Here is a 27,962-nt window from a genome sequence, read left to right as displayed (position 1 = left end):
TAGGAAAGGAACCCAATAACCCAACACTTACAATATATATATATATATATATATATGTATATATATATATGTATATATATATATATGTATATATATATATACATATGTATATATATATATATATATATATATATATGTATGATGTTGTTTATGTATGATGTTGCTTATATATGATATGGTGTTTGTAAGCTGTACAAATATGACATCTTGGGGTGGAATGTTATTTATGTATGATGTTGGTGGTTTGTTAATACTATTTGTTGAATAAATAAATTGTGTGGTGATTGATACTATGGACATGAGAACATAAACATTCTTGGTTTGACAATACTGAAAATGTTTCTTCCAAGTGCCAAAATTTATGGAATAGAGGACCTCCAAAAATAGATGAAATAAATGTGGTGGGATGAATTGGGTTTTTTAGAAGGTCGTTTGATATAAATAATGATATTGTGTGGTTCTCCATTTCTTGTTTATCCTTTACAATTTGACATATAATTGAAGTCTATTGTATTTTGTAGTGTTATTATTTTTTATAGATGTTTTTTGGTTAATCTTACTTTGTTTTTGTAATTTTGTTGGATTGGTAGTCATGGATTGCACAAAAGAAGAAGGTTACAAGAATGTAAGTAGATTTAATATTATCAAAAATTATAACTTTCTTTGAAAAGAGGGTATGATGGTTTTTTGTTTGAAAAGAGGTTATGATGGTTTTATTGTTTGAAAATGAATTGTAGTTGCGATTGCGGGCATGGAGTGACACAAAACCGATAGTCGACCTTAATTCTATACTACGCCAAAGTGATAGGACACGTATCGAGGAGACTCCATTCAAGTGGTGTCTTTATATGAATAGTCCAATTGAGTTCTGCAATCCTTTGTTCAAGGAAATGGTTAGACGTTGGGTTTGCCGCAACGAATGTTTTGTTTTGAAGAAAACAATGGTACCATTTACAGTTGGCGATGTTTGCATGGGTTTAGGGTTGGGTGTTGGTGGTTTAGATGTAAATTTTGATGATAACTTTGATGCTGTTGTTTGTCATCAATTTTCGTCAAAGTCGTTCACTCTAAAAGATGTCATACATAGGATAAAGTTCTTAATACAAAATAATGACATGGATGTTGATTGTGTTTGTCGTTTGTATATTTTAGTTTGTTTTATTGTTTTCTACTTTTCTAGACACTCAAAGGCAGTTAGTAACATGCCTTTTACAGTATTAGATAACATCGATAATTTATACCAATATAATTGGGCAAAAGCTGTGCACACATTTGTGGTAAATAGTTTAGGAAATGCGTCAAGGATGATAAGGCAACGTGACATAAGGGACCTAGGTCTTAGTGGGAATGTTGCAGTGTTGCAGGTAAGAATTTTAAAATTTTATTACATTTCATGTAGCCGTAATTTGTTTATTATATGATTATCGTTTTGGTTAATATTTGTTTTTTAGCTATGGGCGGTTGAACATTTGGGTTTAGCGGACGGTGCACATCACATTGTCTTCCCGCGAATAATAAATTGGCCTTCGCTTAAGTTAAGGTCTAACAAAATAGAGGACTTGTTTAAATGGAAAGAGGTAAGTTAATTCTTATTTTTATTTACATTTTTACGATATGTAGTACATGAATTGTGTTTTTTGTTATTTAATGATTAGTTATATATGGATGTTTATAGATATGTTGGGAGTGGTTTTTGCGGGAGGAGGACCGTCGGAACTCAATCATTCGTGCGGCCCTTCATTTGGAACGAGGGCCAATACCGGAAGATGATGGACATGAGTTAGGGTTGAGTTGGGAAGAATTGGTGATGAAGAAAATTGAAGACAACCAAAGAAAAATTGTTGCAATGAATAAAGATTTAAGAACTTTGGCTACAGTGGTAGGTGTTAGGAAGGAAGAAACAGAGCAACCTTCTTTTTTTAAAGAGGGTGGTACATGTGGTGTTGATGTTGAATGTGATGAAGTTGAAGGTGATGATGAAGAAGGGGATGATGGTAAAGCAGATGATGGTCATGTTGATGGTGGGGCAGATGGGGAAGGCCAATGTTTTGAAACAGTCAGGTATAGTGATGTGGGTGGTTGTTTCGAAGAAGAGAAGGAGGACGTTGAGGACGTTATGGATGTTGCACCTCTTGTATGCACTATGGCACGACATCATGATAATGAGGATGGCAATTTATTGAATGTAAATCCAAAATACTTGTACAACTTGGTTATTCCGTTTAAGCTTCCTTGGAGGTAATGAATTTGACAATTTTTAAATTTTTTTTATTAATAGTGTGATGATGAAACATGTTGACTTATGTGATATTTTTGTTCGAAGGGTTGTTTCTGAAATTTGCGGTCAAACATTTGGAACCCAAGAGTGTTATTCTTTTGGACCTAGGATGCAGCTTGGCAACATGGTAATAATGAAATTTGGTGTGTTAATTTATGATTTAGTTTATATGTCAGTTGAATTGTATAGTATTAAGAAGTTCTTGGTTGTGTAGGGGATTTTGTTTGGCACATCCGTGTTCATGGTCTTTGAAAGAAGGAGTACTAGAGTAGTGAAAAGGATATGTTTTAGTCCATTATATGCGGTTGGTTAAAATAGTAGTTATTTTATGCTCTTAATATTCTATTAACATGAGAAATGAAAGCTAACTATGTGACTTCCTTGCAGACCCATGTTTTAATTGACTCAAGAAAGAGAAAGAGTAATCGCAAAGTTTGGACATTGAATGACTACTGTAACTACTTCCAATCTAATATCATCGGATTTGATGACATTGTTAATGCCGAATTTGTTAGTGCAATTACATTTCATTTAATTAATTTGGACAGTATGTTTATGGTTATTCGTACTTTATGGTGTGATATTTTATTTGTTGTAGTTGTTTGTCCCAATTATCCATGACGGGCATTGGTGGTGCTACGCTGTGAAGATTTCATCACTGCAAATGTTTACACTGGACTCTTTTGGGCACAAAAGAAAAGAACGACAAAAGATTGACAATGTCATTGTATGTGTAGTAATTGATGTTTACTTTGTAATTACAAATTTATAAGGGGAGTATGTTGTTTTCCAGGCATATAATCTTGCATTGCTTTTTGGACATTTGTTGAATTGTTCGGAAGACAACAAACCATCATTGGAGGTACAACACTTGCATACTCCAATCCAACCAAACAAGTATGTTTGTAATGTTAATTTTTGTAAATATAATATTTTATTGTATAATTGATATGTTAAATATCATACTTGCGTTGTTGGACTTGTTTTGTTGTAGATTTGATTGTGGAGTAATTGTTTTGAAAATTATGGAGTTGTGGAATGACATTGATAAATACGAAAGAAACACAATGCCCAGTTACACAACTGTAAGCTGTAAAAATTTATATGTTCTCGATCTTTCATACAAATGTTGCATTTGATTCATGTTTTGTGCATTATTGTCTTTGCAGGAAGAACTACAACAAGTTAGGGAGCAATATGTTTGTCAATGGATTTTGGATGTGGACAACGTGCGGAGGAATCAAGTGTTGCAAGATTTAGGCATTTTGTAGAATGTTGGGGATTATTGATGAAAGAACACTTGTTGTTACATTTCATATTTATGTATTGGTTGCACAACAAATCTGATTTCAGAAATTGTTGAGAAATATATTTGGCAGTTGAAATTCAGTTTGTTGTACTTAATTGACTTTCATCTGCAAAACGTTTTACCCAAGTACGTAGTTGGCCTTTCTGTGCAAAGAGTTATACCCAAGTACCCACTTATTTAGCCTTTGGTACCAGTTCTGGTCCTGCACCTGGAGCGTTAGCCATTGTGGTTTCTGTGCCACGAATGTGTTAATAAATTCCTAAATAATTGTTTTCAAATTACTTAGAAATAGAACAAATGAGCGAGAAGACATTCCCAAAATGAGTGTGGTGTACCAAGTTGACCTTTCTGTGCAAAGAGTTATACCCAAGTACCCACTTATTTAGCCTTTTGTACCAGTTCTGGTCCTGCACCTGGAGCGTTACCAATTGTGGTTTCTGTGCCACGAATTTGTTAATAAATTCGTAAATAATTGATTCCAAATTGCTCAGAAATAGAACAAATGAGCGAGAAGACATTAGGCACCCCAAAATGAGTGTGGTGTACCAAGTTGGCCTTGCTGTGCAAAAAGGTATACCCAAGTACCCACTTATTTAGCCTTTGGTGCACCTGGAGCGTTACCAATTATGGTTTCTGTGCCACGAATTTGTTAATAAATTCGTAAATAATTGATTCCAAATTACTCAGAAATACAACAAATGAGCGAGAAGACATTAGGCACCCCAAAATGAGTGTGGTGTACCAAGTTGGCCTTTCTGTGCAAAGACTTATACCCAAGTACCCACTTATTTAGCCTTTGGTACCAGTTCTGGTCCTGCACCTAGAGCTTTACCAATTGTGGTTTCTATGGCACGAATTTGTTAATAAATTCCTAAATAATTGTTTCCAAATTACTCAGAAATACAACAAATGATATAGAACACATTAGGCACCCCAAAATGAGTGTGGTGTACCTAGTTGGCCTTTCTGTGCAAAGAGTTATACCCAAGTACCCACTTATTTAGCCTTTGGTACCAGTTCTGGTCCTACACCTGGAGCGTTACCAATTGTAGTTTCTGTGGCACGAATTTGTTAATAAATTCCTAAATAATTGTTTCCAAATTACTCAAAAATACAACAAATGAGCGAGAAGACATTAGGCACCCCAAAATGAGTGTGGAGTACCTAGTTGGCCTTGCTGTGCAAAGAGTTATACCCAAGTACCCACTTATTTAGCCTTTGGTACCAGTTCTGGTCCTGCACCTGGAGCGTTACCAATTGTGGTTTCTGTGGCACGAATTTGTTAATAAATTTTTAAATAATTGTTTCCAAATTACTTAGAAATAGAACAAATGAGCGAGAAGACATTAGGCACCCCAAAATGAGTGTGGTGTACCTAGTTGGCCTTTATGTGCAAAAAGTTATACCCAAGTACCCACTTATTTAGCCTTAGGTACCACTGGAAATTTTTAAATAATTGTTTCCAAATTACTTACAAGTACAACAAATTAGCGAAAAGAAATTGTAACAGTATAATGGAAAACAAAATTTCCATAAACGTTGGCATCAAGGATTAACAAGTTTCCTTAGTGTGTCTTCTATTTCGTTGGATGTAGTGGGGTTTTGTGGGATGATTTGTACGGAGGACTTGGTTGTTGGGTATATTGTCGTTGCATACATGCCTTGTAGAAATGAATTGAGTTCAATTTGTTTCAAATGAACGATGTCGGATGGATCCAATAGGAAATGTTGAAACCAAAGCAAGGCTAGGTAAGGTGGATGAAAATGATGTTCAACGTAAATTATGGTTATTCTTGTCTTTGAAATGTCAAAACTTAACCTTCATTGATATTATAGTAAGTGCATACAGTACGTTACAAAACATAACTAATATTTATGTTAACTAATGATTCAAATACAAACATAACGTAAATTTCTAAACGCTCATTAATCTTCCATGGGGTTGTTGTTTTATTATTAGAGGCAGAAGGACAAGCCTTTTCAGATGGACCAACATCTTTGTTTTTGTTGTTGTTTTGGGCACATGGGTAGGGTCGAATCACAGCTCTTTGGACACACCAACATCAATAACAACCTGCAATGTCATTAACAATTTTCATTTCATAAAAACACAAATCATAAATTACTTTGCACCAACACATTCGTCTAATCAACAACTACTCACTGATCCCTTTGCCAAAGCAGTTTTGATAAACTTATCCCCAATATTCATATCAATCCAGTTCAACAACCTTGGAAATTTTGTTACCTGTGTACTATAAATGGACTTCGATGTCACAAAATGGTGACAAAACCATACCTGCAAATTTTTAATCCATCAACAATGACAATAAAAATGATGAAAACAATAACGAATCATTGTCTTTGATTAACAATTACATAACAAACATGTACCTGCAATAGGTAAGCACATCCTTGAACATGAATATGGCTTTTGCTTGTTTCATTCTTCATTGTTGTTGAAGCACTACACACACTTTCAACAAAGTACTGAAAAACTAAACTGCCCCAATTGTACTTAGCCACACACCCCAACTCCCAAACAAGGTCAAAAATAATTGGAAATACTAGTCCACTTCGATTGGGAAGCAAGAACTCTCATATCCCTACCAATATATACAAGCTGCAAAAATGTTCTATTGGAAAATTTTCATGTTCCTCTAACAAAAAGTCATATACCATGCTCACATCTACTTTCCCCTCAGGGAAGTACTCCCTACAAACACTACGATGCCCAACTTTATTTAAATCTATCACTTCACCAACAGTAGGCAACCCTAACGACAGACAGACATCAAATTGAGTAAACTTAATAACTTTGTAACCAAAATAAAACCCACTCATGTTATCTACCCATTGACCACATAACTTAGATAACAAATTCCTACCTATCTTAATGCAACCTGGCAAGTATAACAACCAACCAAAAACAGTCTTCTCAATGTAACCCTTCTGCTCAAAAGTCAATCGTTCGTTCAAAAGACCTATCATCTTGGTTTTACAGTAGTGTCTGAACACTAACTGCATACGAAGTCATGCTTACTAATTAAATACAGTCAAACAACAAATCTATGCAAATCAAATACAATCCTACATACCTTCTTCGTTGTATCTCGACCTTTACTTTGTTCACCAAGTTCATCCATCACACTACACCAACACAAAACAACCATAGACAATATATCAACCACAACCATCAAAATAACGTCACCAAAATCGGGCCTAAAAAATCACAAATCAAATAAAACACACCTACGCACAAAGGATTGTCACGCTCGACACTCCGTCGGTCACGGGTTCGGACAATAGTTCCACACCGGTGATTCCTTCCGTTCAGGCGACACTCCGGCGGCAGTCCGGCGGCCACCGCAAGGGTCCGACACAGGGAAGGAAGCAGGTGGGAGGAATCGATACTCGAAACGCGCCCTTGGTTGGCTGGGCCGGAGGGAAGACGATGCCGTCTTCGGTTCGTCTGCCAACGCCGGAGTTGCGACGACCCGCAATCCGAACTGCCTGGCTGGGTGGAAGACGACGGACACCGGCGGCATTGCGGCGGCACTGGATGGAGGGAAAACGACAACGTCTAGGGGCGGAGGGTATCCGGCGAGAGTTGTGGTGGTTGGTTCGAAGGTTCGAAGGTGTTTCATGAAATGTTCTCCAGCTTCTCTCGCTGAAAACATTTCAATCTCAAATTTTCAAAATAACCCTAATTTTTAATCTGCCCCCAATTCTCTCATTGCCACATCATTCTTTCATTTAAAAAAAAAATTCCACGTGCACCAGTCACATTTAGACACGCGTCCAGTGTCTAAATGTTGTCAAAACAGGTTGTTCAAATATCATTTTCCATTTCTAAATCACAGAGAAAAAACTGTCAAAATGAATAACTTCAGAAATGAAGTTGGAATGTGATAATTATCTGTTCAACAAGGGAGGATCCTGCGCGTATTCGACTAATGCTAAAATTAAGAAAATACATACTTTTATGTTCTTTTTTATTTCAAATTCTTTACATATTATATATATATATATATATATATATATATATAATATTAAATCAGTATAACAATAAAGAGAATTAAAGATCGCATTAGTAAAAGGTTAATTATCAATAAATATTAAATAATAAAAATAAGAAAATAATTTATATAATAAAAATTAAAGACAATATTAATGAAATAAAATTATAGGTAGATATTAAATATTACTTTTTAAGAATTAATATAAAATTAAGAGGTCTTAAGTAATTTATTTATTTTGTGAAATACACTAATAATATGAAATGATGGACATATATATACGCATTTTATTAAAAAAAAAGTTTTCACTTTATAAGTTTTTTTTTTTAAATTCTAAATTATAAGAACTCAAATTTCGTAGTATCAACTTCATCTCATTTTATTTTTTGTGTGTGACATTAATATCTTTTTCAAATTGAAATTAATTGGTCCTTCTATTAAACTTTATATCCTCTTGAACATTAACCCATACAAAGAAAAAATGTAATGCAATAATGTCTTGAAAATTATAATTAATATAATTATTTAAAATATAATTGATTACAATTTCTTTGTAATAAATTAATGAATGTAATACTGAATATATTAGTTAACTAAAATTCCTCCATGATCTCAATTTAGGCAACAATGAATTTCAAAATAACATTTAAATTGTAATCAATATAATCCTTCTTTCTACAATGATATAACATTTAATTATAATTATTTAAAGTATAATTGATAACAATTTCTTTTCTTTGTAATAAAGATTAATGAATGTAATACTGAACATGATAGTTAACTATAATTCCTCCATGATCTAAATTTAGGCAACAGTAAATTTCAAAATAACATTTAAATTGTAATCAATAAATTATTTAAAACACAATAATTGCAATCCATCTTTCTACAATGATATAACATTTAGGTATAATTAGGTTGAAATAATTCTTTTATTAGAACTGCAAACTATTATAATTCAGTAAACGTAATAATTAATTATAACTCCTCCCCCTCTTAATAAAAATAATAAATTTAGCAATAAATATAATAATCATTTATAACTGATTTTTTTTTCTGTTGATTCATACAATGCAATTATCCTCCAATCTTTCTCGAGTGCTAATGGCTATAAAGAGGCAATTGCACAAGGTGATCCAATAGACACTCATATTTTATTTGATAGATAGAAGGATCTGCATAAGAAATGATCAAGATATTATTCTTTGTATTGTGGTTGGTAAATAGCCATGATATTCATAGAGTTCATGCTATTCACATAGATGATTTGGAGATAGAAACACAATTAAAAATTATTAACAAACCCTCTGTTAAAAGCATTCAAGTGCGTATTCTTCTTCTGTTCCATTCTATTCTACTTTAGGTATGATTAATTTTTTTTATATATTATCTATTTTGAATTTTATAGACAAAGTTTGGATATATTGTTGATTGCGTTCATATTCACAAGCAACCAGCATTTGATCATCCTTTATTAAAAAATCATAAATTACAGGTACATTATTTTTTCTTAATATTTTTAAACAAAATTAACTTTTAGTCAATATTACTTATAATACTTGTTTTATTTATTTACAGAGAAAACCTAGTTATAAGTCATTTGAAAAGATAAATACGAAGGATTCAAATGAATTCATATTTGGACTTCAAGAAGAAAAATGTCCAAAGGGAACAGTTCCCATTCGAAGAACAACAAAAGACGAACTCATTCAAGGAAAATTATCACTTTATAATCAAAACATGCTTCAAAGTGTTCCCTGGGTTCATGTAAGTTTCTCTCAGATTTTTTAATTTTATTTCTATGGAATGCATGTCTCATTCTTTTTTTTTTATTTGAATCATTATTGAATTCAATTTTGTAGATTGCAGAAATACATGTTAAACCAGAATTCAGTCCTTATTATAAAATTAATGGAACAAATAGCCTTTATAATCCAAGACTCACGACGACGGTTCAAGAAAGTCTTTCCCATGTATTTGTTGAGAATGGAGGAAATAACAAAATTTCTTTCGGGTGGCATGTGAGTTTTAATTGATATAATTATTATTAGGTTAAATTAATATATTTTTCTTTTTTAAACTATTATAAAACATTGTATTTTATCCCTAAACTGAATTGTAAACTATTTCACTTTTATATTTTATGAAAGTCAGATAAAACATCTCTTCAACGCATACCATATAACATGTGAATGTTATATTATACTTTAGAGTAGAACTCTACTTTTTAAATTGGAAACATTTCACATGTTGTGAAAAATGATGTTTTACGTAACTTTCATAAAATACAAAGACTAAATATTTTATAATTTAATTTAGGGATTAAATACAATTTTTAATAATATTTAAAGAAGAAAAATATATTTAGCTCATTACATTTATTGAGTTTTATTTATACTTATAATTTATTTTGTGTTAAAGGTGTCTCCACTAATGCACGGTGGTAATAGTGCAACTTATTTCTACTCAACATGGACAGTAAGAAGAAGAGACTTGTTTTTAATCTTTACTTTTTTTTTTTTTTTCTAGTAATAATATCCTCACTAACCTTATAAAATGATATATATATTATGCTATATGGTAATTTTATTTACTTAATTAATAGTCAGATAGTTTCGCGAAGACGGGATGTTACAATCTGCATTGCTCAGGTTTTGTCCAAACTCATCCGTATATGTTCCTTGGTGCACGCGCGACCAACGTATCCATCTACGGAGGGGTTCCCGTTGAGACTAGATTTTCTATTACTTTGGTGACGTCGATGTCTATAAAACTTCACAATCAAGTGTATAAAACTTTGGGTATGAAAATTAAGAATAATGTTATGTAATTGACAAAAGAGTATATATATACATTTTCAGGACCGAGAAACTCAAAATTGGTGGCTGAATCTCTTTGGGCATGAAATTGGATATTATCCAGGGAGATTATTCTCAAACCTGACCTCGGCAGAGAGAGTGGGGTGGGGTGGGAGAACAGTTACACGTCCTAACAGTATCAGTCCTCAAATGGGATCTGGATATTTTCCAGAAAAAAACAACTTTGTTCATGCTTGTTACTTTATATATGTCACCATTCAAGATCGAGGAAGAACAGATTTTGGACCTGAAGAACACATGACGGAGGCAGTAGTCGACAAACCTGATTGTTTTAATGCCGAATACTATGGAGATCAAGGAGGAACTGTCGCACATAATCTCCAATTTGGGGGACCCGGTGGCCAATGTGGTGATTGAATCAATACACCATTTGTTGCCGTTCATGAATAAACGTTACGAAATCTTTGGCTTTTCCTTCTAAACTTTAATTATTTGTAATTCTATATTTTTCATAAAATTATAAAGTTAAAATATAATGAATTTTTTTTATGGAATTCCGACTTGTGATTATGCATGCAAAGAAGGCAAAAAATGAAACTTCGAAATATCACCAACACTATAATTGAAGTATGTTATTTTGGACTTTTTAAATTTGTTTTACAACAAACTTATATTCTATAGATACGTATTTTAAGTCTGTTATTGACCAACAGACTTAAAATTAGTTGTTCGTACCATGATAAATAAGAATGACAATGAATTTAAGTATCTTGTGACCATAACAAACTTAAATTTACTATATTTTATTTTATTTTATTTGTTTAATCATTAAACTAAAACCTGAAATACAACAAATTTTTCATAACAGAACTTATATTTCCAATTGTTCATGTCTAATACATAATAAAAAGTTCTAATATCAAAATAAGCAATAAGATGTCTAACTTAAAATTTGTAGTTTAAAAAAAGTCTAACTTAAACTTGTAAGTATAAACATAACCTAAATCAAAACTTAAGCAACACATAATCAAAATCTAATCTCCATGTTGTAGAAGACAACTTGCCCATTCATGTGCTATTTTGGTAATGGTTTCTTTCAATATTGGTGATGGATCATTGAACCCCTAAAAAAATGTTATTATGTAGTGGCGTACCTAAAATAGTAGAACTCATGCATTAGTTATAAGTGTTTATCATTGACCAACTGACATAAATTCCTGCGTGGATGATTGCTTTGATCCAATACATCACGTAGTACCCACATTTCCATGAACTAATCTGTCTATTGCACTACAATAAAAGAAATGAAAATTCATATCATATATAACTTGTACGCAAAATAATTATTTTAAAAATTCAATGATATCTCACCCAGATATATAATTTGAACTTGTTTTTGTATGTTTCTTTGACATGACATGTATGTGTTACCCACAACTCTGGTTAAATTGATGAAATTAGTCATTCTGTTCCTTTGACGTTATGATTTATTATAACCAAAACAAAAGTTTATATTAAAAAATTAGAAAATCAAATCTGAAATGGAAGAATAAATAAAGAGATCAAAACTGTCCATGGTGACAAATTGATTCTAGCTTATATTCATGTATGAGTGACCACGGTTTTCTAGATACAAACTTTGATTTTTAAGACCTGGATGAAATTTAATAAAAGAATGAGCCACACCTTAAAATAATTGTTAAGGAAGGATTTTCACGTGCAAGTTTTTCATCGAAGCCTAATAATCACCTTCTAATCGTAGATATTAAAGAACTGTCAAGAAAGTTTGCAATATGTGACTTAGTCTAATAAATATTTAAAAGAAAAAAAAAGTGTGCTACCATATATATTTATTCTTTGAAAATAGTTTCTAAATAGTCCAAGTTTATAAAACTTCTCACACTACTTAAAATGATAAGATTTGGACCTTGGATTAGAGATAAAAAAAAAAATCTCACGTGATACCCATAATTCTAACCTTTCACGTGATTAGTGACCCAAAACAAAATTGTTTCAGCTTTTTAGAAAATAAAACAAAGTGCATACGATATAAGGAATTTGACTATGCATGAAATAAAATCCAGCAGTAGTAAAATTTAGTTTTATGTCATGGTTCATCTAAAAAAGTAAATTATAATAAATTTGTCTCACTTATTTTAACTTTAATCCACTAAAATATGAACCAGTATTTAATCTTTTAACTAAGCTTTAATACCCTCTTTGATTCCCACTTTCGTTGGACAATATCAATTCAGTTCCCATTTTTAAAAGTGTTTGAAATATGTTCACAGTTAGTAAAATTTGAGTCTAATTTGTCCCTTCCGTTAAGTATAACCAAACAGAATTAGTGCATTGATGATCTGGACCAATTATTGGCAACATGTCAATATATTGTTTTATGCGTGCTGATGTGTTACTCATTAACAGAAGATATGGTGTTTTATTAAGTAGGGTTTTTTAATTTGGGGAAAATATGATTTAGGGCATAGATAGAACCAATTAGGGTCTTCTTCTCCTTTTGCGAACACGGTACAACGGTGGGTCTTCTTCTTTAAATTTGTACACTTGTCACATGCTCTCGCCTCTCCTTCCTCCGCCCTTGCTCGCCGCCTTCCCTCTCGAACTACTCCCACTGCCCCTCCCAATGCCACCTCATCAAAACTCCCTCCCACCTCTTCCCTTAGTGCAGATCCACCCACCACTCCCCTTAGTACTCAGACTCCCCCTGCCTTACCGACATCCTCGGCTTCCTCCAACAGTTCCTCAATAAAGGAATCCAACTCGATTGGGACCAAAGTCATGATCTGTACTTCACTAACTGCACTGTCTGCTGCGACAACAACGACACCTGCGGGTTCAACCCATCCTCTCAGAACAAACCATTCCTCTGCTTCCGCTACTGCTCCCAATCCACACTCACCCTACCATGGATTCGCAAATTCAAACCGAACAAAATGGCTTTTTTCGGTGCCGTTACCCACAACTTCGACCCCAAGTGGAAAATTAGGGACGACAGGTTTGGGTCCGTCTACCTTGCACAACTCTGTGATGGTCGCCTTGAGGCGATGAAGTACCTCCACCGCAACCACTCCTCCACCGTGTTCTCTACCAAGTCCTTTTGTTAATAGATCCTCATCCTCTCCTCGATCCACCATGCGAACCTGGTGAAGCTCCACGGTTACTGCAGTGACCCGAGGGGAAGGAGAGGAAGAAGACCCACCGCTGAGAAGAAGACAATTAAAGAAGACTCTAATTGGTTCTATCTATGCCCTAAATCACATTTTCCCCAAATTAAAAAACCCTATCTTAATAAAACGCTATATCTTTTTTAAGTCAGTTACACGTCAACATGCACAAAACAATATATTGACACGTTGTCAATAACTGATGCTAGATCATCAATGAACTAACTCCGTTTGGTTATACTTAATAGAAGGGACAAATTAAACACAAATTTTACTAACTGTAGACATATTCCAAACACTTTTAAAAATAAGGATTGAATTGACATTGTCTAACGAAAGTGAGACCAAATAGGATATTAAACCTTTAACTAAAAATATAGCTATTATAGCAAATAAAAAAAATTCATGATAGCATACTTTTGTCAGTTTACAGTACTATAAAGTGAAATAAGGTATTAAATTTAAAATACAACATGGACATCCTCACCACGCTCCCTCTTTCTCTTTCCTTCAAGATTGAACTTATCATTATTTCAAACTAACTGAATGGAACAATTTTTGTTCTATCAGCAGTAAAATATATTGAATTATTTTTTGTTCTACTAATTTTTTCATCAACTTTCAAAAAAAATTCTTAAAATTATTGATGCGCTTTTACCAACGGATATAAGGAATAAGGTATTAAATTTAAAATACTACAACATGGACATCCTCACCACGCTCCCTCTTTCTCTTTCCTTCAAGATTGAACTTATCATTATTTCAAACTAACTGAATGGAACAATTTTTGTTCTATCAGCAGTAAAATATATTGAATTATTTTTTGTTCTACTAATTTTTTCATTAACTTTCAAAAAAAATTCTTAAAATTATTGATGGGCTTTTACCAACGGATATAAATTCTTCGGTAAATCTTCATTACTAACAAATTATTGACGAATTTTTATTTTTTACCTACGATAAATCTGTCAGTAATGTGTATGTCCCTTATAGACGAAAATATCAGTAGATAAATCCGTCACTAATGTGTGACACTTACCGATAGAAAACTTGTCGGTAAACTAGATGATAATACCGACAAAAAAAATTGTCGATAAATTCGTCAGTAATGTGTACTTTACTTATGAACGGATTTTTATCCGTTAGTAAAATTTACTAATGATAATTTAGTTTTATCAACAAATTTAATGCATTACCAACAAATTTTGACTGTGAGTAATATCAATTTTTCTAAGAAGCTTGGTTCCATTGAGAGTTGCATGGCTAAAAATGCTATAAGATGTTCTATCTAAAATTAAAAGAATAATTTTTATAACAAAAAAGAAAGGAAATATGAAATGAATAGTAAAATGAAAAAGAAATGTAAATAGGTGTAATAAACTATTTAATAAAAATACAATTAATGCTAAACGTTTATACATAAGAATATCCACCTATCAATCTAAAAGCTACAAAGGAACTCATTTCATGATTTAATGTATGTAGGATAGGACCCAATGGAAGAAAAAGAAAAAAAAAGAAAGGTAAAGGTCAATTAATGAGTAGTTAACTTGTAGTTCAGTTTTTTAAAATTGAATTATAAAACAATACAATTGTTATTATGAATAGTTTAATTTTTTTTATAGGATTATATAATTCAGTTAACTAAATTAATTTTGCCCACCTTCTAAGGATGTAGTAGAGTAGTTAATTTGTTCTATGGTTAATTTGCCCATCAATAAGTTTTTTTTTATTGATTCACCAAATGAGTATGTTGAAAAATCTATGGCCTTCAAAAGTGTCTATTAAAATAAGCTAGTATTAGGATAAAATATTTTAATTTGAAAATTATTATACATTAATAATAAATTGGTTCTTACTTCATTTTTACTATTTGCAACTTAACAAGAAAGTTAACACCTTCCACTATACTAAACTAACCTAACTAGATTTGAACATAATAAACATTGTGTGAGATGAGTTCAAACTTGGTCTATTGTACTCAGCTTGATGTGGATTTAACTTGACTCACCAAAACGTATTTAAACTCAAACCAACCAAAAATTGGATATGACTCAACTCATCTCGAGATCGGCCAAATCTACTCAGTCTTATGTGGATCCAATTAGACTCGGTTCAATATAAACTTGATCCACTCCATTTGACATATAATTTTGTCAACCTAACGTGAGTACAGTTCTACTAAATCCGACAAGGACTTGATTCAACTAAAGATGACACAACCTTATGTTATTCTAACAATATATTCTTTATGTTTTTTAATAAAAGATAATGTTATAGTTATATATAATTCAAATGTTCTTGTATTCACATTAGTTTTATGGTGATTATATTAATAAGATGTCCTAAATGATTTCTTATTCAATAATAATTAAAATATGAATCAATTATAATATTCACTAACCATTTAGAAATATTTTATTAATTTTTTTACCAACTATATGGATATCTTTTTTATTTCTTGTTTTCTATAGCTTCTTGGTTCGCATACACAAAATTCCTAATATGAAATTGATAAGCAATTTTGAATCAAATATAACCATATGCTTTCTAATAAATATTTACATAATATAATTCATATTTTACAATTTTAAAAATAAATCTCGTTTAATTATATATGATAAATAAAGGTTATTGTAGAATAAGATAATTTTGTGTATATAAAATAAAAAATAATCATAAGTGTAGTCCATAGGTGGGGATCAGTCACCGTCCATAAGCTCAAACTCTAACCCAAACCTTCTATATGTTTTCTGAATCTAACTTTAACCCAACACAACAGAGCACTTGATTCTTCTTCTTCTTTCTGCTTTTTTTTTTCTTTCTTTATCCTCCTCATTCTTGTAGACCAAGTTTAATTTCCATGCTCTTCAATTTCACTCTATCCCTCCATCTGTACCTAATTTCCTATTAATTAACTTTCATAAAAAAAAGCCATCAAATTGAAGTTTGTTGAAAACTTGCTTCTCCTTTCAAATTTCTTATTGGAATTCACCAATTCAATTCACTTACTAGAATCGGTTAACCCGCAGCTGGAACTTATTACAGCTTGTTGATAGGGGAACAATATACAGCTGAACCCATATCTCACATATGTATTTTTGATGATGACAAAAGAAATGTTTTATAGTTTATTGCACAACAAAATGACAATACTATTGTTTGATTATATTTGTGATTGTGCTTGAACTATATGATATATGAATTCATTGATTAAGAATGAATCTTTGATTAAAACACTTTTCACATTGCATACTTGCATGAATTAAATGATTACTATGTTTGTATAATCTGTTAAATTCATCATATATCAATATATGCTTAACAGAGGCCAAACACAAAGTTGTAACCGATTAGATTATGTGGATAACCGATTAAAACTCATGGTTATGCCTGCACATGCTTATTGAGTGCATTGAGGTATTATGAATGGAAAAGTTTTCAAAATTTGCTCAAGTATGAAACTTAACTGATTATGTTAATTTCCTAATTGGTTAAAATGTGTTTTATATGAAAACCTTTTTCATAGAAAGCCATAAGTGACATAACGATCATATTTTTAAATATTGTGGCTTGTATGAATTGTTTATCGATTGCATGCACTTTTAATCTGTTAAAATATGTGCAAATGTATATCTGGTAAAGTTGTGAGAAAATCTTAACCGATTACATTAATTGGTTAATCGATTAAAATGTATCAGTACTGATAAATCTATAAATAGATGTAGTGCTCTTTGTATTCAACAACTTTTGTGATTTATATCTTTAATATCTAATTTGTTTGTTGAGATCTTAATTGCAGGAGCGTCCTGAAATCCTTCAAGAATCAATACTACTATTTGGAAGAAATCCTTAAAGATTCTTGCAAGATTGAAGTGCTATCAAAGAAGCTGATCGTTTCTGAACATTGAGGTGTACATTTCCTGATTAGAGTTATATACAATTAAGGCTAATTGTACCTTTGTTGCTGTGTGGCCAGGAAGAGGACTTGTTGAAGTTCTTGACTTAGAGTTGGTATTACTCTAAGGGTGACAAAGAGAAGGTGATCTTTTTAGGTGACTATAGTTGATTTGGAGTTAGAAAGGAGAGTACATTGAGAGGATTGTTTTTTGTATGTCTTGCTTATACGAACTCAATCAATATAGTGGAATCCCTTCAATCTAAGGTTGATTGAAGGAAGATTGGACGTAGGCAATGGGCCGAACCAGTATAAACAATTGTGTGAATCTCTCATTCCCTACAATTTTACATTGTCTTTGTTCTTGATTAATTGCATTCCAAGAAAACTACAAAGATTTCAAAAAGCTTTTTAAAGAACTAATTTTTCAAAGGGGAAGCCAATTCACCCCACCTCCTAGTTGACAATATTGGCCAAACTTTTTCTATAATTGGTATCAAAGTTGGGAATTCGAACTTTACTCGAATTTTAATTGGTTAGGTTTTCAGTAAACTTTTGGAGAAGGTGCATCTACAAACTGACCACCATTGTTTGCAAGTGAAAATTATCCCTTTTGGAAAATCATAATGAAGATTTTCTTGGAATGAATTGATAAGGGTGTATGAGATGTAGTTATTAATGGTCCATATGAGCCTACTAAAGTAACTGATGACAAGACAATGGTCAAGAACTTATTAGAATGAAGTTTGGATGAAAGTAGAAGAGAACATTATGATGTGAAAGCAAAGAACATCATCTCATCTACACTAACTATTGATGAATTCTTCAGGATATCAACCTACACAACTGCCAAAGAAATGTGAGATGTCCTTGAAGTTACACATGAAGGTATTGATGAAGTTAAGAGGGCTAGGAAAAATTCTTTAATTCAGGAGTATGAAATGTTCTGGATGAAAGCTGGAGAGAACATCTATGATGTTCAGAAACAATTAACACACATTGTAAATCATCTTGTTGCTCTTGGAAAAACCTTTGACAAGGAAGAGATCAACATCAAGATTCTGAAAAGTTTGAACAGAAGTTGGCAACCTAAGGTTACTGCCATTTCAGAATCTAGAGATCTAACAACTATGAATATGGCAACCTTGTTTGGAAGCTAAGGGAGCATGAACATGAGTTAAGCAGATTGAGGGAAGAAGAAGAAAGTGAACAAAAACACTCTATTTCCCTCAAGACTACAATCAAGAACGGTTCAAGAAAGCATGATTGTGATGTAGACTCAGATTCAGAATTTCCAGAAAAGGAAGTAATTAATATGATGGTAAAGAAATTTTCAAGATTCATGAAATCTAGAAATGCTATTTTTGATTTTGCAGGGAATGCTAAAGGCAACAAAAGGAGTAGCAAGGCTATGACTCCTACATGCTATCAATGTGGCAAAGAATACCATATCAAACCAGAATGTCCAGTCTTGAAAATGAAACAAAAGATTGATGAAAAGTCAAATCAAGACAAAAGAAGGAACAAGCAAAAGAAAGCATATATAGTTTGGGAAGATTGTGATTCAGGTTGCTCTTTAAGTGATGATGATGATAAAATTCTAGAAGAAGAGACAAATATATGTCTAATGGTTGGTTCTATGAATTTAGAAAGCAATGGCTGCAATTTCGAATGAACCAATAAAAGATAGGTACTATCAACTGTTAGATGCTTTTCAAGAACTGCATGTTGAAGCAATGAAGCTACAATACAAGGTTAATCGATTAAATAGTGAAAAAAGGGACTTAGAATACAGAATAAATAACCTTGTTGATGGTAATGCTTGTTTGAAAACTGAACTTGATACTGTTTTACAGTCTATTAAGAATGCTAAAACTAAAGTGAAAACTGTTGTTCAAGACTGTATTGATTGCCTAACTCACCTAGAGAGAATTGAATACTTGACAAGTACTTTATCTAAGTTTGCTCTAGGAAGATTCAATTTGGAAGTTGTGCTTGGATCCCAAAGAAGGGTCATTATAACAAACAAGGAATATGTTACATGGGTAAAAGCAATAAAATAAATTCAAAGAAGTTTTCTTATTTGAGTAAACCTTCATCTATTACTTTCTTTTACTGTAACATTATTGGTCATACTGCAAAATCTTGTTATTATAAGAAAGTTGGTGTTCCCAAGGGAAAATTCAAGTGGATTCCCAAGAAACCAACTCAGACCACTAACAGCAAAGACCTCAAGTTCATTTGGGTACCTGCATCAAGACCTTATGACTGTTTTACAGGGAAATGAAAGAAATTGGAGGCACAAAGACTCAAGCAAGGATTAAAGGATGAATTGTATACTACTTGAGGTCTTCAAGTGGTAACAAGATTTAATACTGTCAAATCATGCATCATTCGTTTATTGTAAACATTCATTTTGATGTATGTATTGATCTGTCCTTGAATGTAGTGAAATCTTGTATGAAACATATTCTGTGAATTTTAACCAATTATATAAATAATGTAATCAATTAGACTTTTCTCAGTATTTCTGTGTTTTTCAAAAACCTGAGACTAGTCGCATTTTAATCGATTAAGGAACTTATATAATCGATTAAGATTTTTTCACTATTTGTTGTGATTGTTGTTTCGGTGTGTTGAATTAAAATAGAGAGCTACTCCCTCCACCAACCCAACTCCTCCCTACACCTCCTCAAAAAAATTTTAATTACAAATTACCCTTTTTACTTTAACCATTTACCTTGTTTACTTTTATATGAAACATTAATTCCTTACCACTCATTTTCACTCACAGCAGCACCCCCCCCAAGTCTCAGTTTCTCTCTTTCTTTCATATCCATTTTTTCTATACCATTCTCCATATCTAACCCCTCCAACTCTTAGTTTCTATCTTTCTTTCATATCTATTTTTTCCTCTACCATTCTCCATATCCATTTCCACTTCATTCTTTCTTCTTCATTTTGGTCTCTGCTCGTGTGTTGATGGTGCGTTGCTGGTGCAGTGATGGTGCGGTGGTGAAAAACTAACACGAAAACGATTATTATTCAGAAAAGTCGAAAGAACAAAGGCCTCAGATTTAAGAATTTGAGCATTCGTCAAAGACAGAGTCTTAGATGGTACGGACAAATTGATCATGCATTACTAGCCAAATGCAGATGCAGAAACGCAAAAAAATAAAGGAAAAAAAATTCAAAAACAATATCAAATTTGCCCAAATTATGCAAGTAGCAAGCGAGGCTGTGAATGGGTGGATTGCAAATTAAATAGGCGAAAATGAAATGAAACCCTAATTTTCCTCTACGAGTGAAACTACAGTTGTATACTCCATCTTTTTGCTTCAGCCCAAATCTTTCAAGAGCTTGTTACTAGGCTTGACGTAGTATGCATTTCATTTTAATGTATTTGAATATACATTTTGTTTGTTGTGCTCGTTGGTTGCCTGTGTGTTTTATGTGCAGAAGAAGAAGATAATCGTGCAAGCCTCAACGAACAAGGCACATCCATTTCTCCTTTAACGAATATCGAGATCCGTTCATGGATGTTGACATCCGTTTAAAAATCAACACATTTTCACATCCATTACCGTGCTTGTGAAGCTCGCGGGACCACCTTTAACCACCATCACTAAGAGGAAGCTTTGCCACCACCGAACCTTCTTGCACCACCACTAAGTTTTGTCACTTTTTGTAATCACTGGAGAACCAACAAAGCTTTGCTACCTCCAACCAAATACACCACAATAACTACACACTACACCACCATACTTTCAGTAAACAAAAATCACAATAGGGAAGAAGAAGATTGGAAGTAAGAAGAGAGTGAGACAGAGGTGGAAGAAACGGATCTCAAAGAGAGAAGAGAGTAAGAGAAAGCTGGGGTGGAGGCTATGCTAGAGTGAAAGTGAGAAATGATTTAGGATTTGATAAATAAATAAGGTTAAAAGTAAAATAGTTAAAAATTAAAGGATAATTTTATCATTAAAAAATTTGTGGGGAGGTAAAGAGAACAAAGGTGATGGTGGAGGGAGCAACGCCCATTAAAATAAGCAGTTAAGCTATTTGGGTAATCGATTAAATCTAGAAGTTTGTGCTGTTATGTTTAAAGTTTTGGGTTTCCTTCTAAACTTAATCCATTAAAGGAAAATCCTAATATGTTAAATTGTTCATCAAACTTTCACCCTGAATCACTCTCCTACTCTATCTCAAAGTCACTTTGCTTCAAGTCATCCTTTATATTCATTGCAAATGGCTTCTTCATCTCAGCGTAAATGCATCAAAACTGTTGGCCGAAAATCATGAGCCTCAAATCTTGAAGGGTGGATAGTGAAGAAGAAGCCCAAAAAGCTTTTATTGACCACTAGAAGATGAGGAAAATCATTCCTCATAAATACGCTATCAAATTTCTTCAGAAGGGAAAGTTTTACATTTCGAGAATGGCTTGAATGACAAGGATTGAAGTCCTTCGTGAAAATGGCAGAACCAAGGTATAAGTTTCACTTTATTCAACTTCATCTCATTTTATGTTTTGTGTATGACATTAATGTCTTTTTCAAATTGAAAGTTATTGGTCCTTCTATTGAACTTTATATCCTCTTGAACATTAACCCATACAAAGAAAAAATATAATGCAATCTCTTGAGAATTATAATTAATATAATTATTTAAAATATAACTGATTACAATTTCTTAGTAATAAAGATTAATGAATGCAATACTGAACATAATAGTTGACTATAATTCCTCCATGATCTCAATTTAGGCAACAATAAATTTAAAAATAACATTTAAATTGTAATCAATAAATCATTTAAAACACAATAATTGCAATCCATCTTTCTACAATGACGTATAACATTTAGTTATAATTAGGTTGAAATAATTCTTTTATTAGAAGTGCAAACTATTAGAATTCAGTGAACGTAATAAAAATAATATTTTTAGCAATAATATAATAATCATTTATAACTGATTTTTTTTTCTGTTGATTCATACAATGCAATTATCCTCCAATCTTTCTTGAGTGCTAATGGCTATAAAGAGGCAATTGCACAAGGTGATCCAATAGACACTCATATTTTATTTGATAGATAGAAGGATCTGCATAAGAAATGATCAAGATATTACTCTTTGTATTGTGGTTCGTAAATAGTCATGATAGTAATAGAGTTCATGCTATTCACATAGATGATTTGGAGATAGAAACACAATTAAAAATTATTAACAAACCCTCTGTTAAAAGCATTCAAGTGCGTATTCTTCTTCTGTTCCATTCTATTTTACTTTAGGTATGATTAATTTTTTTATATATTATCTATTTTGAATTTTATAGACAAAGTTTGGATATATAGTTGATTGCGTTGATATTCACAAGCAACCAGCATTTGATCATCCTTTATTGAAAGATCATAAATTGCAGGTATATTATTTTTTCTTAATATTTTTAAATGAGATTAACTTTTAGTCAATTATACTTATAATACTTGTTTTATTTATTTACAGAGAATGCCTAGTTATAAGTCATTTGAAAAGATAAATACGATAGATTCATCGAATGAATTTATATTTGGACTTCAAAAAGAAAAATGTCCAAAGGGAACTGTTCCCATTCGAAAAACAACAAAAGACGAACTCATTCAGGGAAAATTATCACTTTATAATCAAAACATGCTTCAAAGTGTTCCCGGTGTTCATGTAAGTTTTTCTCAGATTTTGTAATTTTATTTCTATGGAATGCATGTCTCATTCTTGGTTTTTATTTGAATCATCATTGAATTCAATTTTGTAGGCTGCAGAAATATATGTTACACCAGATTTCAGTCCCTTTTATAAAGTTACGGGAACAAACAGCATTTATAATCCAAGACTCAGGACCAAGGTTCAAGAAAGTCTTTCTCAAGTATTTGTTGCGAATGGAGGCAATAACAAAATTTCTTTCGGGTGGCATGTGAGTTTTAATTGAAATAATTATTATTAAGTTAAATTAATATATTTTTCTCTTTTTAAAAATATTGTATTTTATCCCTAAACTAAATTGTAAAGTGTTTCACTTTTATATTTTACGAAAGTCATATAAAACATCTCTTCAACGCATTACATATAACATGTGAATATTATATATTATACTTTAGAGGTAGAACTCTACTTTTTAAATTGTAAACATTTTACATGTTGTGAAAATTGATGTTTTACGTAACTTTCATAAAATAAAAAGACTAAATATTTTATAATTTAATTTAGAGAGTAAATACAATTTTTAACAATATTTAAAGAATAAAAATATATTTAGTTCATTATTACATTTATTGAGGTTTTTTTATACTTATCATTTAATCTGTGTTAAAGGTGGCTCCACAAATATACGGTGGTAACAGTGCAACTTATTTCTACTCACTATGGACAGTAAGAAGAAGAGACTTGTTTATAATCTTTACTTTCTTATTTTTCTAGTAAAGATCCTCACTAACCTTATAAAATGTTGCAGACAGATAATTTCGACAAGACGGGATGTTACAATCTCCAATGCCCAGGTTTTGTCCAAACGCATCCGTATATGTTCCTTGGTTCACGCGTGGGCAAAGTATCTATCTACGGAGGGCGTTCCATTGAGACTAATTTTACTATTACTTTGGTGACGTCGATGTCTATAAAACTTCACAATCAACTGTATACAACTTTGAGTATGAAAATTAAGAATAATGTTATGTAATTGACAGAAAAGTATATATATACATTTTCAGGACCGAGAAACTCAAAATTGGTGGCTGAATCTCTTTGGGCATGATGTTGGATATTATCCAGGGAGATTATTCTCAAACCTGACCTCAGCAGAGAGAGTGGGGTGGGGTGGGAGAACATTTACTCCTCCTAACACTATCAGTCCTCAAATGGGATCTGGATATTTTCCAGATAACAACTTTCTTCATGCTTGTTACTTTATATATATCTCCATTCAAGATCGAGGAAGAACAGATTTTGGACCTGAAAAACACATGACAGAGGCTTTTGTCGACGACCCTGATTGTTTTAATGCCGAACACTATGGAGATGAAGGAGGAAATGTTGGAAATACAATCCAATTTGGAGGACCCGGTGGCCAATGTGGTAATTGAATCAATACAGCATTTGTATATCCGTCCATCATTAACTTATGAAATCTTCAACCTTGCTTTTGCTTCTAAACTTTAGTTATTTGTTTCCTCCCTGTTATTTTCTTATTTTTTTTAATTCTCAATCCTCCCTGATTTTGTAATTCTATACTTTTCACGAAAATATAGTGTTAAAATATAATGAATGTTTTTTCTATGAAATTTCGACTTGTGATTATGTATGCAAAGAAGGCACAAAAATGATACTTTGAAATATCAGCAGACATGGTGAAGCTTATGAATGAATAATTCATTTTATGTTAATTTATTTTTATCAATAGTGAGCCAATAATGATTTTATATAATTAGTAATCATGATAGAAATATTATATATCTAACCATCCTCACCTGTTTATATAGGTGAAAAGGACATTATAAAAATAGGAGAACCAACTTATAATGTAGTTAGCAATAGAGGGCGGGAACAATATAGAATGTTGAGCACTCAAAAGAGACGACAACAAACATTCTAATATTAATAGATTGCAATGGTAGAATATAGGCGTAAGTTGGCAACAATAAATTAGGGATAAACAAATTAATTGAACTTAAAAAAAAATAATTCATTTAAATTAAACTAATCACTAGTGCAGTTAAAAGAAACGACAACGGTTATTTTCATCCATAAGCAACAGTTCCTGAACCGAGGCATATACAGGCGAGACAAAAAATCTACCTTTTATGCCTCAATTCAAAGGTAACCGAAGTAGTAGGGTTTTTGGTTTTTTTTTTTAATTTTTTTTTCGAACGACTTTACGTCTCGGTTACTGTTGAACCGAGGTAGTATGTCGGCCTCTACTGTCTTAGTTGGGACCTGAACTAAGGCAGTATGTTGGCCTCTACTGTCTCGGTTGGGACCTGAACCGAGGCAATAGAGTGTTTTTTATTTTTTATTTTTTTGCTTTTTTGCCAGACTTTCTGCCTCGGTTGTGACCTTAACTGATGCCATAGGGAGGCTTTTTTGTCTCGGTTATGGTCACAACTAAGACGTATTCCCTTGTTTTTTTAAGAACAGGTCTGTTTTTGTAACATTCTCAACTGCAGAAATAAACATGCATATAATTTTATAGTCATAATAGTTCAGAACAATCTAGAAACATATATTTTCAATAAAAATTATATTAAAACATAAATGCATTCAATGTAATCATAAATCAACTTCTTAGAAGCATAAATCAATTCAATGTAATCATAAATCAACTTTGAAGCATAAATCAATCCAATGTACAAAGTTAAACTAATAATAATGTACAAAAACATAAAACAACTTAGAAGCATAAACTTAGAACTTACTATATCCTAATATCTACTACTCACTATTATATATTTGAATTAGATATTTAGTCAATGCTTTCCTCATGAGTTTAAGTGACTTCTTTGGAATTGGAGTAGTCATATTGAATATCTGCATAAAACACAATGATTTTAATTAGTGTATATGAAATCTAAACTATAGAGAAAATAAAATTCAAACCTAAATATTACCGTTTCCCATTCATTGGTGTAATGTGCACGAATAGTGGTCATCATTTAATACATGACATAGTAACCACACTCATATGACCCGTTTTGTCTATTACACTACAATATATCATCATAATTATAAAATGTTAAGTAACATCATTGGAATGGTACAAAATGTAACAAAGTATGGACTAAAATATCAAGCCTTAAGGGTCATCAATGCAAGCTTTTTAATTATAGCAGTAGATCTCCCAGACAACATCATATGTGCTGCAAGGGAACTATTAAAAAAAATTGCTTTATCATACATTTATATAACAAAGAAAGTTGAAATATTGAGGTTCTTACCAATCTACTACTTGTCCAAGAGGGTTAGGAGGATACTTGTGCAATGAACAAAACCAAACAGCAGTGTTCTCCGGTATGGAGATCACAGGTAGCTGCCAATGATGCTTGAAATTGGTAATAACTTAATTGTCATATACCAAAATTCATAAATGAAACTTTAAAGTTAACAAACTTTACTTACGCAAGTATATAAGGGAGAAAACATATGTCTTTCCCCATTGCAAAGCAGGTGGTGATGTATGCTTGGATTTCATCAAATTTATTTCTTTCACGAGTCATATAGGGGTTAATGAACCCATATACATCATTGAACCCCATCTTGTTACTGACACCAAACATATACCTGAAATGAAGAAATGATCTGATATAAACAACTTGATAAATCAATTTTATATAAAAAAGTTCTCATAAACTTACATCATCCACAACTGAATGAGTGTAATATTAATTTCTTCTGTCCCTTATGCAAGATCCCTAACATCTTGTTGATGCAAGTACAATGGGATCTCAGCATCTCTTCCAAATGTAGTTGAATCTCATGGTACAATCATTGGCGTATCTGCAATGATGTTAACAAGCTCGTCTAACGTACCAAGAGGGTCGTGCTCAGATAAATGAGTCTTCTTTGGTGTAGGACTTCTCTCTTGACCTGTCTACTGTTACATGAAAAAATGGTTATGTTTTGACGTCAATAAGAAGTAAATATTAAAATTGAGGAGTATATAGTAGGAGTGTTTACCGGGGGGTCAGATACAACACCAACCAAATGTCTAGGCCAAGCGGCGAAGGACTGAAATGTGTATGCCACAGCGAAAAACTCCTCTATAGGCACAGGAAGAAGGACATCTAGTACGACAACTTCATCCACCGTGACCTTGACCTCATCTTCTGCTAGCTCTACACCATGCACTATAGTGGCTGCCTCATAGACTATGCCACGAGCCACTAGCATGGTCTCAGTAGGAGAAAGAATATATAGCTGATATGAACAAGTGTCGTCCATGTCGTCCCTAGTGCATCGGCAGCTGAGCAACTTCCTTTGTCGCTTCTACCTGTCAAATTAAATGTTAGGTTATACAAAAAGTAAATTGATAAACAAAAATGATTATTAAGTTTACCTATAGGGGGCACAACATGTTCCGCTACAGGATATGGTGCAGGTCGGTTGCCATTAGGGATGGCAATTTTACCCGCGGACACGGGTATCTACGGGTAAAATCCGCGGCGGGTAGTAACTATCCGTGGATATTTACTACCCGCGGGTAACGGGTAGCGAGTATTTTAATACCCGCTTCTAAACGGGTCAGGTACGGGTAGTATATACTACCCGCCTCGCGGGTACCTGTTACCCGCAAAAAATTAAAAAGAAATAATTTATATATATTTTAATTAAATTTAATTAAAAATAAAATAAAATTATATTTTATTAGTTTAAATTTAATTAAAATTAAATTTTAATTTACATTTAATTTAATTTATATTATATATATATATATA

General features: G+C 32.3%; 3 protein-coding genes, 1 long non-coding RNA gene and 1 other non-coding gene across 6 annotated transcripts; 3 read left to right on the top strand and 2 right to left on the bottom strand.

Annotated features, from left to right (window-relative positions):
• Positions 1 to 941: 941 nt before the first annotated feature.
• LOC108336953 (uncharacterized) lies at positions 942 to 3,549 on the top strand. The gene is made up of 11 exons (XM_017573394.2): positions 942 to 1,093; positions 1,181 to 1,364; positions 1,452 to 1,577; positions 1,676 to 2,238; positions 2,324 to 2,405; positions 2,493 to 2,582; positions 2,666 to 2,788; positions 2,877 to 3,005; positions 3,072 to 3,175; positions 3,273 to 3,363; positions 3,448 to 3,549. The coding sequence occupies exons 1-11, from the start codon at positions 942 to 944 to the stop codon at positions 3,547 to 3,549; spliced, it is 1,746 nt and encodes a 581-aa protein (XP_017428883.2).
• Positions 3,550 to 5,786: 2,237 nt separating this feature from the next.
• LOC128197791 (uncharacterized) lies at positions 5,787 to 6,905 on the bottom strand. Of its 2 annotated transcripts, XR_008250620.1 has the most exons (4): positions 6,840 to 6,905; positions 6,686 to 6,737; positions 5,982 to 6,063; positions 5,787 to 5,886 (listed from the first exon to the last, which is right to left on the bottom strand). It is a non-coding gene; the product is annotated as an uncharacterized LOC128197791 (long non-coding RNA). The 2 variants fall into 2 exon arrangements; XR_008250619.1 differs by having other exon boundaries at positions 5,843 to 6,063.
• Positions 6,906 to 7,041: 136 nt separating this feature from the next.
• Positions 7,042 to 10,842, top strand: LOC108336951 (uncharacterized). Its single transcript, XM_017573393.1, has 6 exons — positions 7,042 to 7,217; positions 8,834 to 8,930; positions 9,185 to 9,373; positions 9,469 to 9,627; positions 10,028 to 10,084; positions 10,468 to 10,842. The coding sequence occupies exons 1-6, from the start codon at positions 7,042 to 7,044 to the stop codon at positions 10,840 to 10,842; spliced, it is 1,053 nt and encodes a 350-aa protein (XP_017428882.1).
• Positions 10,843 to 19,163: 8,321 nt separating this feature from the next.
• LOC108336950 (uncharacterized) lies at positions 19,164 to 24,617 on the top strand. The gene is made up of 9 exons (XM_017573392.1): positions 19,164 to 19,262; positions 19,365 to 19,553; positions 19,667 to 19,753; positions 22,838 to 22,924; positions 23,008 to 23,199; positions 23,294 to 23,404; positions 23,851 to 23,907; positions 23,990 to 24,136; positions 24,246 to 24,617. Exons 1-9 carry the CDS (start codon positions 19,164 to 19,166, stop codon positions 24,615 to 24,617), a joined length of 1,341 nt encoding a protein of 446 aa, XP_017428881.1.
• Positions 20,575 to 20,656, bottom strand: LOC128193436 (small nucleolar RNA snoR117). The gene has a single exon (XR_008244658.1). It is a non-coding gene; the product is annotated as a small nucleolar RNA snoR117 (small nucleolar RNA).
• Positions 24,618 to 27,962: the final 3,345 nt, after the last annotated feature.

This window comes from Vigna angularis, chromosome 7, assembly GCF_016808095.1.
Source record: "Vigna angularis cultivar LongXiaoDou No.4 chromosome 7, ASM1680809v1, whole genome shotgun sequence".
NCBI lineage: Eukaryota > Viridiplantae > Streptophyta > Magnoliopsida > Fabales > Fabaceae > Vigna > Vigna angularis.
Note: the sequence above shows the minus strand (reverse complement) of the source record. Positions and strands in the feature narration are given on the sequence as shown.